This window comes from Argiope bruennichi, chromosome 5 (genome assembly GCF_947563725.1).
Source record: "Argiope bruennichi chromosome 5, qqArgBrue1.1, whole genome shotgun sequence".
NCBI classification, from domain to species: Eukaryota; Metazoa; Arthropoda; class Arachnida; order Araneae; family Araneidae; genus Argiope; species Argiope bruennichi.
In genome coordinates this window covers 62,458,488-62,474,792 of record NC_079155.1, presented here as the reverse complement: position 1 = coordinate 62,474,792, position 16,305 = coordinate 62,458,488, and the positions used below count along the sequence as shown (strand labels likewise).

At 29.4% G+C, this 16,305-nt stretch overlaps 1 protein-coding gene across 1 annotated transcript; it reads left to right on the top strand.

Annotated features, from left to right (window-relative positions):
* The first annotated feature begins 316 nt into the window (after positions 1 to 316).
* LOC129968159 (ras-related protein rab7-like) lies at positions 317 to 14,828 on the top strand. The gene is made up of 5 exons (XM_056081980.1): positions 317 to 471; positions 1,612 to 1,673; positions 1,781 to 1,907; positions 13,470 to 13,688; positions 14,189 to 14,828. Exons 2-5 carry the CDS (start codon positions 1,621 to 1,623, stop codon positions 14,405 to 14,407), a joined length of 618 nt encoding a protein of 205 aa, XP_055937955.1. The 5' UTR covers positions 317 to 471; positions 1,612 to 1,620; the 3' UTR covers positions 14,408 to 14,828.
* Positions 14,829 to 16,305: the final 1,477 nt, after the last annotated feature.

Sequence of the window (16,305 nt, the reverse complement as noted above, 5' to 3'; positions counted from 1 at the left end):
CAATAATGCTTTCGTCAGATAAGTCATTGAATTTTTAGGGTTACTACATTTGGCGTGTTATGTTTTGTTTAGACTAAATTGACGTAAAGCTGCACATGAAAAAAGAAATTATCAGCTTGTCAAAGTAATCGTTTATGTCCGTTTGGAAACGTTTTCTATAGATAAAGTCATTTGGAATAGAAATCTACATATCAAACATATCAAATTGATGTGAGTAGATGCAACTATAATTGGAACTAAGGATCATTTAAAACTAAATGTATGTTGAGAAATAATCATACATGAAAAGAAATGTAACCATATGTCACATGATGTTCATCATGGTCATGTGTTGTTTACTGCGCTTCTCTGTCTTGAAATGTATTTACATATTATAGATTACATGCTTTTGATTTCTAACGTAGTAACTTAATTAAAATTGTGCGTAGATATTCGTGAAGAGGGAGGTTTGATTTTTAACCGTTTTTAATTGTAAGTAAAATTTTAGATAACGAAGTGTAATGATTTATTTTAAATATTAATGAACTTCAATTATTGTATTGAATATTTAACAATGTCCCTGGAACAGGAAACATTTCTTTGAAATAGAATTTTATTTTTCCCTATTGTTATGGATATTGTAAGATTTTATGTATTAAAGCTATCTTACATAATGGAATATTTTTATTTCAATTTTTACACACCATAAAAATTTATTTAAATCGTATTCATTATCTAAATTTTGATAAATTATTTATCGAATTTTAAATGCTTATTGAAGGAATTAAATTTTATGAAAGTATCCATTAATTATTTGATAAATTTCTAATTCAGAAAATTACAATTCTTCCAGTGTCAAAAAAATAACATTTAAAAAAAATTATATATTTTTTTCAAACTTGTATGATATGACAGGAAAAATTCGATTTATTTCTCTATTTTAAAAACTCAACAAAAAATATAATGTTGGATTATTCAATTTTATTTCATCTTTTTAGCTTAAGTTATTGCAATAGTATCTTTTAGTATTTGTGTTTTACTGAATATTTTAGTTGTAAATCATTGCTTTAATTCCGGAAAAATATTATAAATTTACAATGTATAAATGAATTTAAAAGGTTTTTTTTTTTTTTTTTTTTTTTTTATAGTGAAAACTAGAACTAGACTTGCATCATTTTTATCATTTTTGTATTTGCAGAGTTAAACATTTTCAGTTTCTTTTTCAAAGAAATTTTACATGATTTCCTTTTGAGATAGCTTATTCTATAATAAGTTCAGAGTGATTAAAATAAGAAAATTAAGACTGAAAATTGCTGAAATTTACTTATTAACTTACAACTTAAAGTGCTGTTGAGAGAATATAAAATATTAAATTCGCATCTTTTTGTAAGTCAGAAAAACTACTTGGCTTCAAAGAGTTGCATAATTATTTTCTATTTTTCAATAATTTTTAAAAATATAAAGATATTTAAATTAATGTGTAAATTACTATTTAATCTTCACTGTTGTTTTTCACTTTCATAACGATTTTTCTCTAAAATTCTTATATGAAAGTATTTCATTTTCTTATTAATTTTTAGTTTTTCTGAGAATTGCATTTTTATCTTGGTTTTTATTTCCCACTTTGCACAGTTTTGAAACATGGCTGCAAGAAAAAAGGCTTTATTGAAAGTAATCATACTTGGAGATAGTGGGTATGTCAGTTTGAAATATTGTTTAATTTGTTTCATTTGCAATGAAAATTTATTCATTTTTTTAAATGCATTTCTTAAAATATATAGAAATATTGTTTTATTTTTAGAGTTGGGAAAACATCTCTCATGAATCAGTATGTAAATAAAAGATTTACCAACCAATACAAGGCTACTATTGGAGCTGATTTCCTTACTAAGGAAATTGGAGTAGATGATAGACTTGTCACAATGCAGGTAATTTTTTCTTCTTCTACTTAGCTAAATTGGGTGATTAGCTAGTTCACCAAGAATATTGGTTGTTTCATTTCATTTAAATCTTTTCATATTCATAATTCATATATTAATTTCATATTCATGATTTCTTCAATAAGATATGTTTAAGTATCTAAATTTTAATAGACCTTTAAGCTGTCTTATTTTGGTAACCTTTCATATTTTCTGTTTACTACATTTGAATTTTCATAGGTAGTCAAGTCACATTTGCTTGCAAACATAACTGTTTGTATTATTATGTATTTAACTGCATATTATATAATACAGTAACATCAGTTTCTTATTTTTTCTATAAAATGTGATAGAATTCCAATATTAAAATATTGATAAATTTTTTTAAATTATATGTAAATGTTTAATTGCCTGCAATGGGTTGAGACATGCTAATAAATATATGAAAGAATAGTAATGTTAAATTAATAGATTCATAGCTTAATATCTTAGTAGGTTTTATTAATAGACCCCACAAAAAAATTCACATAATCTTCATTAAATGATGGAAGAAAAGTATATAATTAAATATTTTTAAAAACAGTTGAAATTTCAGTACCATTGTTGAATAGTTTTTACAAATCCTGCATAAGAATATTTGTTAAAAATTGTATGATTAAATTTATTATTACTTTCTTGTTTTTATGTACCCTTACCAACATTCATATGCCTAATATTCAAGATGTGAATGGTAATATCTCACCAAAATCTTTGCAATATCTCGAGTTTGCCAAAATCATAGCTGCAATCTTGGGATAATCCAAAAATCAGCAAATAAGCCCTGAGGGCAGTAGAATAAGAAAGTACCTTGATTCATTAAAAAAAGGAATTTTTGTAAATTTTTAGTTATGTGAAAATTATTATTATTTGCTTATATTTCCCAGTTATCAACAAAAATGTCAAATTTGTATACAATATTTACTTAGAGATATTTTTTTTAAATTGCTCCTTGGTATTTCTATTTACCAAAGCATATTTCCCTTAAATTTGGTTCTTTATGGTCCAAGGATCTGTCTGATCAAGCACTAATATTTTATTATACATTCAGTTTTGTTACAAGTTGAGATTTTTCAGTTTAATGAAATGCTTGAAAAATGCTATAGTTTTTATGATTATTCTGATTTAAATACTTATGATTAGGGATTGGGATACCGAATACCGGTATTTCGAGCCATTTGTACAATTTCGTAATAGCGGTATTCACAAGTTTAAATACCGGTTTTTCGGTATTTACTAGAAATTTTTAAAATTGTCTCCACTATCTGTTCAGGTATCGCGAAACATAGCAAAATAGTATACGTTTTGGTTTTCATGTCTTCCTAACGGGCGAAATTAATTAGCTAATTAATGGCTTAATTAATTGCTTAAATCTATATTAGCGAAACATGGATTATCCCTGAAAGAAAATATTGTAACCATAACGACTGATGGAGCAACAATTATGAAAAAAGTTTAGGAGTAATAGATGTATTATACCAAAAAAATAAAGAACAGAAGAATCCAAATACTGTGGATATAGAAATTTCGGATTCCAACTTTGAAAAGTGTAAGAGTGAGAGTGATATTGACAATGAAGATAATGACAATGTAATTGTTGAAGAAGATATTTCTAATGAGGATGAAATATTAAGCTATCAAGAAATGCTTCCTATAATTTATAGGAAGTTCGAAAAATTGTTCAGATATTTAAACGTTCCCCTATAAAAATATATACTAACTGAAAATAAAACAGAATATATGTTAATAGATTCTAAAACACGTTGGAACAGTTTGCTCCTAATGATAGAACGATTTTTGAAACTGAGAAATCCAATCCAAAAGCAATAATCGACTTAAACCTATAAATTAATTTTTCAGATAGTGAATTCGACTTAATATCCAGAACTATATCAGCTCTACTTCCAATAAAACTGACGATTGAGTCATTATGTCGGAGAGATTCTAATTTATTAACAGCTAATGCAACAATAAATTTCATGTTGCAGTCATTGAAAGAACAGCACACATCACTATCTGAAGAATTATATATTACATTGAAAAATCGCACAGAAGATAGGCATACCGAAATAGAAAATGTCTTTTGGTATTTACATAATTATAATGATTTTAAAAATGAAAAAGAAGAAAAGAAAATAATTCAAATCTGATTAAGTTTATAGTAAATTTTCTTAAAATTTTTTATCCACATTCAGAAGAATTCGGTTCAATTATCGAAGATTATGTCACTACTATCGATAGTGAAAAGGAATTGTCTCTTGAACAAAAATTAGAATTAGCGATCAATAAAAAAAATTTAAACGAACCAAAATACAATACAGAAATCAGCTATATCCAAAATCATCCGACGAGAAATCGATTTATTTTATTTGAAGATAAGGGATTTAGAGATAAATACTTGGAAATATATCGCGCATTGCTAACAGGACCACCAACTAGCGTAGATGCCGAAAGAGCGTTTTTACACAAAAGTAATTTTTACACAAAATTACTTTTCAGGCTTAATGACAGTACAATGGATGCATTATGTTTTTTAAGATCACATTTCAAAACTTTGTAATAGTACCACAGACTGAATAGTGATATTTACATTTTTTTTGTGATTTAAATAAATAAGATGTTTCTTTACTTTTTTGTAATTATATACTGTTATAATTTATAAGTTATAAATTATTTTTTGTGACATTTACACTCTCTAACAAAACTGGTAAATAAAACAAAGAAACACCTGTGTTTTCTTTCTTTTTCTAAAATTTCTAATACCGGTATTAAAACCGGTATCCCGGTATTACGATTTTAAAAATACCGAATACCGGTATTGAAATTTTGGTCCGGTATTGCAATCCCTACTTATGATGCTTAAAATTATTAAAGAAGGCTTGGTTACAAAATTAAGCATTCTTTATTTGGGAAATCTTTATTCTATTTCTTTTTGTACTAACAGTATAAGTTATCAGAATATTCCAATTTATCATTGAAAATCACTTAGGCTTTTATTAAAGACTTAGTAACTATGTTTTTTTATTGTTGTTTATAAAGAATCTACTAATATCACCTAAAATATTAGCTTTTTAAGTTTATGAAATAAAATTTTTAATTAATCTATTTCTTGTTCAGCATGCTTTTGAATTTAAAATTAGCATCCTTTGTTCTTCATATCATGATTCTCAATGAATCTTTTTTTTTAGTACTTATATATATTATGGCCAATGTATTTATTGATTTATTATAATGAACGATACTTATTCCTCTTAACCTGTTAACATATTGACCTAACATATATAATATTATTTTGAAACAATATATCTCTAAAAATCAGAAAGCTCTGTGTGTATTAGCTATACTGGTTAGATTATTTGACCAAGAATTACCAAACAATATATTTTGATTACTCTTGCACATATATATTTTGGAAAGTGGGAATGGACCTTTTGGTGGGATTATCATTATTTTGAAATTTTAATTCTTAATTAAGAAAAATTTTAGCATTTTTCTCAGGGACTCCTAAAAATATTACAGCACAAAATTCTTTTTATACCATCTGAAAATTCAAAAAGCTCTCTTTTCATCGATGTCAAATATTTCTTTATTAAATTTAAATATATATATTAAAATGGTTCATTATTTTAAGTGAAACTCAAATCGTTTTCATTATCACTACTAATATTTCATTCTACTGTTTTCCCTTTGATCATGATGTAGCATTTGATTTCTTTTTAAAAGTTGAGTAAGTTTCAATATAATGCTTTAAATAAAATTCTTGAAATTTTGTTACATTTGCAATAATGGTTTAACTTCATAATTAAGTAACGGTAAAAAAAGTTTTTATTTATTCATTTTAATACTGCTGCGCCTTTTTATGATATAAAGATATTGACTGACAATAAATTAAATATATAGCTCAATGAACAGAATGATGCAAAATTTCTAAAATAGTACGAGTTATATGTCTATCAAACTTCGAACACCAAGAAGTTACTTGGTTCACAAATTATTTAATTGAAATTTTTTGCAACCATTGATCTTGATAAATTAGCTAGTTGCAAAAGATGACTAATCTATACTATTAATAAAGATTATTGTGTGTGTTGGCATTCTACAGACCAGGGTATTTGACATGCTGCTACCAAAATGTGACATGTATACACATTGGAGATTAGAAATATACACCTCAAAAAGATTTTTTAAAAATTTTAATTAGAATTCTAATTATTTAAAAATTAAACTGAATTTTAGTGTTTTCTTACAGTAACATCCAGAAATATTATAGCAAATATATATATATTACTATTTTTCAACATTAAAAAAAAATCTTTTTCTGAATTTTGGCAATTTTTTTAAGTGTGTGTGTGTATGTATATGCTTGCCTGATTTCTAACAATGTATTAAATTGTTACAGTGAAATTCAAACAATTTTCAATGTTTTATAAAATGTTGGTACTTGCGTATTAACGCCACCATAGCTACAGATTTGGTGGTTTTTAAGTGCCACCAATCTACACCTAAAATTTTTGCGACAAATCATAGAATAAAACACTTTATTTAAAATCAAAACACTTTGTTCAATCAAGTTGCTTTTCACAAAATTTAATCGACATCAACTCCTCATACCAGCAGTATATGAATCTCAAAGCTGAACAAAATTAAGTTCCACTTGCTGATCACACTGTCTTAAATTACATTTCTAAAACATACATTTACCAAAATAAAGTTTCATGTCATTGGAATTAGTACATTTTCAGGGTTTTTTTTTTTTTTTTTTTTTTTTTTTTTTTTTTTTTTGCAAAATATTTTGCTCCTGAAAAAATAAAATTGCATCTTGTTCTGTTTTTGGCAAATCCCAAAGATGCATTTTTGTAAAAAATGGCATCAAAAATCAACAAACAACAAGACAGCATGGAATCCAAAAGATAACTGTGTGCGAACATTAGGATTGGTCTTTATTGGCACATTAGGGCCAAATCTGTAGCTGCAGTGGCATTAATACGCAGGTTTGCTGGATTTCCTTCCGTTGTTGAAAACTAAGGCAGAAGGTTTCTATTGGGGATCTTGGTGCATTCTTTTGTTTTGTCAAAATGTTCAAAGTACCTAACCTATATTTTTTTTTTTTTTTTTTTGTTTAATTTTTTAAAAATTCAGTAAAAAAATGTGTCAATTAATTATTTTTTATCCAATTTAAAAATGGAAGAACAGCTTATGTATGTTTTTAAACTTAACTATTTTTTATTCATTTGAATTCAAACTTCATTTTAACTTCTGTGCACACAAGCTTTCCATGTCTTTCAATATGTAAAAACTATAGCTTTAACCGCTACCTAAACAAATCTTTCTTCATCTGATTTTAATAAATTTTTAAAAAATCACTTCTTAATTTATATTAATAAACTTTGTAACGATACTAAACATATTTTTGTGTACAAATTAAGAATAAATTTTAAAAATAAAAATGGATGAATTGAGCCTCAAATATTATTATGCTATGATGTTTAGAAATAGAAAATAAATCCTGTTTCTTAATTGTTGAAATGGTACTAATCTCGTATTTTGCCTTCTTTTTCCTATGACATTCCTATTAGCAAAGCTTTCATTGTATTTTTCTTCTATATTCATTAACAAAACTATCACCATTAATACTAACTACTATCTGAAAAGGGCCTTAAAATTTCAACTTTAATAATAAACTGATTTATGACTTCTTATCAACGATTATTGCATTGGAAACTATAACCCAATATCCCTAATCTAGCATTATATAAGATGCAACCCAATGGATGTCAAAGCCATCAACCACAACAGAAGAACTTAGTGCTTAAATTTATTTTTCTCTGTTTTGTTTTATCTTTCCATTGCTACTTCAGTTGCTTTAATAACTTATGTTCACTGATGTTTTAGCTATGCTGCTTTTAGTGAAAATTTTCTGCTCCAAGATGAATCCAGCTGAATTAATGCATCTCTGATGTTTTATTTCATTTAGGCCAAGTTTCTTTTTACTTCTCTTTACTTTTTACAAGACCATCAAATCTATCAGAAGAGTGATGAAAATTCAAATAGTTTCATCGACTCAATTTGAAATGTATAATATATGTATGGACCTGTGCTAAAGAAATATTGATAAAAAATTATTAAGACAAAATAAGTAATTAGTATACATCTACTTCAAAAATTTTAGTGGCACATAAAGAACAGCCTTAGACTGCTAATGTTTAGAAGTGACAAATATTTTAATCTTTTTTTAATATCCGAATTGATTTATTCAGTATTGGCCCTCTTTAGCAATCAACTGGTTTGCTCAGATTTATATTTGTTAAAATTTTCTGTTAAATATTTTTTTTAGATGTTCTTGATGGCTTACTCAACTAAGTATTTCCAATTCAACCAATTTCAAATTTGATAGTCATGCGACGTCTATTATTTTAAAAGCTTTATACAGTTTCATTCATTACATAATTCATCTCTCTAATTTTTTTTGCCATCTCATGTAAGCATTGCAATTTTTTGTCTACTCTGAATATTTATCGTAATTTGTTAAATGTGCAAGTTAATTACTCAATATAAACTTTATCTTCCTCAACAATAATGATAAGAAGAACAATATAGTTTTATGCATCCAATTATATTAAAATGTAGCATTGCTTAAAATTAAATTGATTTTATTAAAATTTAATTATTGCTGACTTGTGAAATTAAATCTAAATTGTAAATGCAATAAATTTCAAAATTTATATTGTTACAAAATTTTTTTCTTCTACAACAAATACCGCCACTCAATTATAATTACTCAGCGCATTTAATTGCAAGTTTAGCAGCTTGCTTGCTGTCTAATCCTCCAAGACCTCTACGTGTCTGCGACTCCGCCTGCTCACCACACACCGCCTTCTGACGATCCGCACCACTTCTTCCGATACACACGACACGACGATGTAGCTTCTGAGTGCCCGTCTTTTATAGTTCCGGGAGGCGGGGCTAGAGTCTTCAGACCAATCAGGGCGTACCTGGCTGTATCTCGGGTCTTAGTGGATGGATCGTGAAAGTTCTCGAACTTTCTGGTATTATCCATTTAGTCGCCAAACTCGCCAAATTTATCGCCAAGCTCTAAGTTCATTGATATCAGCACGTACAGGACCGATCGTACAACGGTCTTTCTTACGATGACTCTATTCGTGCCGGGTAGCAATATTATAGGTTTGTAACATTGCTCCCCGGACGTCCCGGCAGTCCACTTCAATCCAGCAGCTGGCGTAGGCTTCCGAACGATGTGATGATGTTGATGCGTTTGGCGACTTCCGCACTTTCGAAGATGGCATCATTCGCTAATTTGGCGGCGACTAACGATCCATCCGAACCTTCTCAATGCTTTTGACACGGATCTCTTCGTTGTTTCGGATGGTACATCCAGACTTGATCCCGCTCCTTAAAATGCAGGATATCCCATGGAGCCAAACATCGTATTGCAACGGATTTCTCCGGAACGAATTCTTGCCAGGATGGTCGGTTGGTCATTTTGAACTTCCTCCATCTAACCAATCGACTATCAGGAAGGTCCAACAGTGCCCACTGGAGTCCACTTGAAAGCCAGGGATTCAACTTTGTCGGCAGAGCTCTCACGGGAATACGTCCACCCTTTCCCGGTCCATTCTCAACACTCGAGAATTGTCCGCCGTCCTCCATACAGGAACTTCTGAAGAGCGCATCTGTCTTTGCGGGAAGGGTCCTTTTGCGACGACGTAGCTTGACCAGATACACAGGCGATTCTTCGGCTTCTATTTGCATCACACCCCTTTGCAAATCCACCGCAAAGCCGAATTCTTGAAGGAAGTCCAGGTGGAGACCACAAGGATCAGCGATACCAGGCATGTAATCTTCATCCGTATCACTCTGCAAGGAGCTACTAAGAGGCTTGCTAAGAGGTTGTCCCATCGACCTTCGGGATGAATCCAGCCCAGATAGGGTCTCTTTAACACCTGCATTCATAGGCATCGAGCACGGGTCGCCACTAACAGACCCGTCCAAACAGAGTTCACCTTCTCCATCCCCAAGTGTTTGCACTTTCGATTCCACTTCAGGGGACTCGTTCGGAGAAGCCTGTTTCAGCCCTGCAGATATTTGACAGTCTCCCTGTTCGTGCATCTCCTCATTGAACTTCGGTTCATCCTCCGGATGGCTAAGCTCCATTTCGGTGACACCGGTCTCCATTCGATCTTCAGTCTTTTCTTCCACTTGGCTCTCGCTGTTTCCTTCAATTTCTTCTGTGATATCATGGACGTCTTCGGTTTTGTTACTTTTATCTTCTAAAATTTCTATCTTGAATTCGTTCTTCATTTTCTCATATCCGGCTATCAATTCATCTTGTCCTTTCTTTATCTCTGCCATCATGGCAAGTAACAATGCGAATTTTTCATCCATTTTTCTGGTTCAAGGCATACATAGGAAAGTCCGACTAACCCCACTCCTGACACCAAATGTTACAAAAATTTTTTCTTCTACAACAAATACCGCCACTCAATTGTAATTACTCAGCGCATTTAATTGTAAGTTTAGCAGCTTGCTTGCTGTCTAATCCTCCAAGACCTCTACGTGTCGGCGACTCCGCCTGCTAACCACACGCCGCCTTCTGACGATACACACAACTTCTGACGGTCCACACCACTTCTTCCGATACACACGACACGACGACGTAGCTTGATGGTTGGGTTGACGGGGCTTATCCCCGGTAAGGAGAGACTTCACAGTGCTTTGCTGTCTATACTTTGCCGTGGCCGTCTTCGACGAAATTTGGAGATGACGAGTGTCAGGACTCATTGTGATTGTCTGATATTAGGGTGAGGGTGGGAAGGGGGGTGTACGCTGCCGTTGGGCTTAGTAAGTTTTTACTGCTTGTGGGCTAGAATTGGCTATTGAGATACAGTATAATTTGAGTTTGAAAAAATAAAAGTTAGGAAGAAAAACTAAGGGGCTGAGATAAATTAAAGTAGTATATTACGGGGTCTTCTAGAGTTTGTAGATGGTTTATATTTAGGGATTTTAGCTATTGCTTCATTTTCATTCTTATCCATGTTTTTAAAGAAATTAGTGGCTAGATTTTTAATGAATTTTTTAAGAGGGGGATAGTCTAGGCATAAGTACATATTTGTATTGGGCATGTAGTATTTCATATTGCAGAAATTTCTAATTAAGTTATTTTGCTAGCGTTCAATAAGTCTAAGATTAGTCTTGGCAGCATATCCCCACACAGGGCAGACGACGACGTAGCTTCTGAGTGCCCGTCTTTTATAGTTCCGGGAGGCGGGGCTAGAGTCTTCAGACCAATCAGGGCGTACCTGGCTGTATCTCGGGTCTTAGTGGATGGATCGTGAAAGTTCTTGAACTTTCTGGTATTATCCATTTAGTCGCCAAATTTATCGCCAAGCCGCCAAATGCTCGCCAAGTCTGTCGCCAAGCTCTAAGTTCATTGATCTCAGCACGTACAGGACCGATCGTACAACGGTCTTTCTTACGATGACTCTATTCGTGCCGGGTAGCAATATTATAGGTTTGTAACAATATTAACAATATTTTTTAGAAGACCAACATGAAATGCTAGCAGCAACAATGTATATGATTCAAATTTTATTTCAATGATGAAATATATTGTATAAAATATTTTTGAAAAAATTGATTAAAAAATAGAAGAAAAAAAAAATTGAGGCAAAAATTTTTTTTTATCAAAGAATATATATATATATATAATTTTAAAATGTAAAAATAATTCTTATGTTGTAATATTTTTGGAAGTTATCATGGAGTAAGCCAAAATTTTGCTTTTTTTTAAAAATTAAATTTTTACTTGCAGTTTTCTTAAAAATTCAAAAGTGCTCATTTTCGCACTCCAAAGTAATTATGCATCATGCTTAATAAAAGACTTGACCTGTAGAGTATCAACACACACTTTCTTTATTAGTAGTTGTTGAAATTTGTGTCTAGGAGATCTGTTAATTTAAAATTTTTGAAATTTAAGATATTTTACTAAAATTTTACAAAATTAAAAAATGGTGAATATTTTAAAAACAATCGTTGAAAAATTGGATTTAGTTCATCTGGACTAAAGAATGCCAAATGCCTTTGAAAAATTGAAAGAAATACTAATTACAAAACCAATTTTAAGATTTATAATTTAAAAAACATGAACCTGAATTTATATTGTAAAATATACTTTAAAAGTATCTTAAGTGTTTTTCATATTGATGTATAATTTTTTTATTTTTAATGTTGTGTGTATGAAGTATCAATTTCTGTCTTTACTCATACTTTTCAGGATAATTTTGTAAATAGTTTAGATTGTAGTTTAGATTGCAATGCAGAATGCACGTGAGTGTGTGTTCATTTTTTCTTAAAATTAGAAATATTTTGCTGTGAAATAATTTTAAATCATTACTTGTTTTTTTATCAATATTTATTTAAATATTTTATTTTAGTTATTTATTTGCATTTCCATTGCTGCTTTCCTTGTAAGAATTAATTCTTGTAGAATTGCATATTTTTAGTTTTTTGGGGGAGAGGAGAGTAATTTCTAATTTACTTGCTAATTATTGATAAACGTTCATAAACATAGTTTTATTTTATGGTAATAATATGTAACTAGATTAATGGTAAAATTGTCATAAAAAGAATTTGCTTATGTAATTAAAAAAAATCAAGGTTTTTTTTTTTTTTTTTTTTTCTGATAAAAATTAAAATTAGCACAGAAATGTGCCAAGTATAGAAAAAAAGTTGAAAAGACAGTCAATTCAATTTCAATATTTTATTTAAGAAATGAAAGCAATCATACAATGTAAAAATGCAAGTTTAAAATTAACTTAAGCTAGGAGGACTAAATTGCTTAATATTTCTTCAAATCTTGGATTGTAGAAAGATTTCCTTAATATAATGATACTTTATTCCTGTTTTTTTTTTAATATTAAATTTTTATACACAAATACTAGTATTTAAAACTTAGTGTCTTCAAATAGTATCAATTTGTTATAAATACACTATTACCCAGAATTTTATTTTGTTTTTGAGTACATTAAATATGGATTGAATGGATATAGATATTAATTAAAATTATTATCAATATTTCTACTTAGGAATTAGGATTATAAGTTTGAAACTGATCTTATCCACATTTTATCATACCTTTAAGTTTGGTACTTTTTAAAATCTGACATTAATTATCATCCTATTGGTTTGATGTAGAAATCTAGAGAATAAAGTGCTGTTTCAAATGTTAAAATTGCCATCTGTCACAAATTAAAATTATCTAGTAAGCTCTAAAATAATTTTTAAATGGCTTCAAGATGATATGCTAGTCTAGTGAATCAGATCAAAAGATTAATCTTTTTTACAGTATTTATTATTTTAATAATTCTCTTCTTCATGAATAGAGAAATTTTGTGTTTAGTTATATTCATAATCTTGCATTCTACTCCATATTTACACATTAGATAATATTTATCTTTATTTTTATGTAGTGTATAATTAATTTTTGTTAAGACAACAAATTTAAATGGCCTTTTTTAGATTTGGGATACAGCTGGACAAGAAAGATTTCAGTCACTTGGATTAGCCTTCTATCGAGGTGCAGATTGTGCAGTGCTTGTTTATGATGTTACTGCACCAAATACTTTCAAGTCACTAGATGGTTGGAGAGATGAATTTTTGATTCAAGCTGGACCTCGAGATCCTGATAATTTTCCCTTCATTGTTATTGGCAACAAAATTGATCTTGAAAATCGATCTGTAAGTTTGTGTAGCATTTTATTTTAAAATTTATATTTTTAACAGTTACTTTTAGTTTTTAGTAAATCTGATTTTTAACAAAATTATTTTGATGCTTAAAATGCATGCATTTGAATTCTTCAATAAGTTGTACTCTGTTGAGCAGAATATTATCTATTTTTCTTATCAAAACCTTGGGAAGAAAGAGATATTTATACCAAAACTCAAACTTTTCCTATTTATTGAAATAAAAGGAAAATTCTGTGGTTCAAACTATAATTGTGAAGGTAGTGAAAAATCTATAAATAAAACATTAATTAAGGATTAAATAAAAATGAGATTAATTCTGTGAAATTTAACAAATTAAAATATATTTAATGAGGTTTATTTATTATTTTTGTTGACAATATTGAAACAGTTAACAAAGCAACTGTTGAAGAATTTAAGAGAATTTTGAGATTCTATTATTTTTCTAGTCTGATTATTTAATCATAAATTAAAATTATAAATGTTTTTTACAGATTACCACAAAGCGTGCATTAGCTTGGTGTCAGAGCAAGAATAATATTCCTTACTTTGAAACCTCAGCTAAAGAAGCTATTAATGTGGAGCAAGCTTTCCAATGTGTAGCAAAAAATGCACTAGCACAAGAGACAGAAGTAGAACTGTATAATGAATTTCCTGATCAAATTAAGCTTACAAATGAACAGACACCTAGATCGGACAGCTGTGCTTGCTAATTTGGAACTGACTGTTGTGTTAGCAACTGCTAAGTCTTCAGCTTTTGATATTAAACAATTATAGTTAAGATTCTGTGCTTTTTAATTTGTATTTTTCAGTCTGAGATCTGAAGGGTGGTAATCATCAAGATTTCAAGCATAAATCCTGTTTTAAAACTGATGCTCCATTCATTGATAACATCAATGTTTTTAAGTGTACATATGTTACTGCTGAAAATTTGTGTTCTTAAGATATTTCTGATGTAAAATATGTATAGAAGGTTTGAGCAATTATAAATATATAGTATGTGAAAATATTTGTTAAATGTTTTAAGAAAAATATCACTTAATTGTAATTTATACACTAATAGCAGTTACGCCTATTGCATTTTTTTTTTGTTCTTATTTTTTTTTTCAATGTGTGGTTATTTAAATGATTTCCAGTTCTGCTTAATTTATGCATGTAAATTTTTTGAATCACATATACAAGTATTTCAATGTATATTTTATAGAATAAAATTTTGCAAACTTAAATTGAAAAAAAAAAAATTATTGTATTTGTTGATTTGTGTTTCATTTAATCTTTTCTAGTAATTTTTATTCTAGCTGTAACAAAACAAACTATATTTTTTCCTTCAAAATATTTTAATTACAAGTAAGTTTAATCTCACTTGTGAATCGGTGAAACAAATTTCAGTAACGTAGTGGATATGAATAGAATTCATTATTGAAGGAAATTTTTAATAGGTTGACATTTTATTAATTTAAATGATTTGAGAGCGTAGCAGAAGATGATTAAAAGGAAAAAATAAGTAAACATTTCTCTACAAAACTGGTAGTTTATGCATTATATAATTCTGTAATTGCTTCAGTTATGCTTGAAAAATGATGAAAGAACAATATTCTTAGAAATCTGTTATGTTAATTCCTTTCCATGCTAGTTTCATACTGGAAAAGAGATTTGTAGAAATCTTTAATGAATAATTAAAAGATTCTTGAAAATAAGTATTATGTCCCTATTTCCCTTAGGAGCTGATATGGAGAATTCTATGCAATGCCATGCTCTTTCGGGAAGCTATATATACTGAAAGTGCTTAAGCGGATTAATTTCTATGAAGTGTTGTTCATAGTGTGAGCTGGTAAACTATATACGCTGAGCATTATTGATAGTGCTGTTACTGTTATTTAATTAAATTATTACTTACTTTTGTTTGTTAATTTGCGCAAGTGCTGTTATTAATTTTACTACATGTTTTTTGGAATATTCATTGAATAAAGCATCTTTTTCTGTTATCCAATTAATTGAATTGCATTCAATGTACGCCCATTGACGATTTTCGTATGATTTATGGCGGAAAATCCCACATTTATTGAGATATCAAGCGAAAATGACTGAGGACGATGATCTGATTTCTTTATTATCCTATTTGAAAAAATCTATAGAAGCTGGATAAGACGAAATGAAAAATAGAATGTAGCAAAGTCGAGAACTGAAGAATCTAATGTGAGCTAAAAAAAAAAAAGAGGTGAATGCACATCACAAATGAAGTCAAAGAAATTAAAGATCATGTAAACAGATGCATTGGGAAAATAGATGTCTAGGGCACAAAAAGAGATTGAAGAAATAAAGAATTTCAAAGAAAGATTAGCGGCATCGGGAAAAGACTTATTGATTGCGAGGATAAACTGTGCAATACCTCGATAAATTTAAAATCCATGTTTCAGACCAGTTGTAAATTCATGGATATTCAGCGGACAAATACCATGGACTGTTTTCAAGATGCAATTCGAAATTGTAATTTTTGCCAACGGATGGATGAGTTTTATGAAACCCGAATCAACTTGCAAACCTCGCTCTGAAGATCATCAGGTATTCTACAAGAAATAACAGCTGATAAGTTGACGGCTCTTGAGAGCTC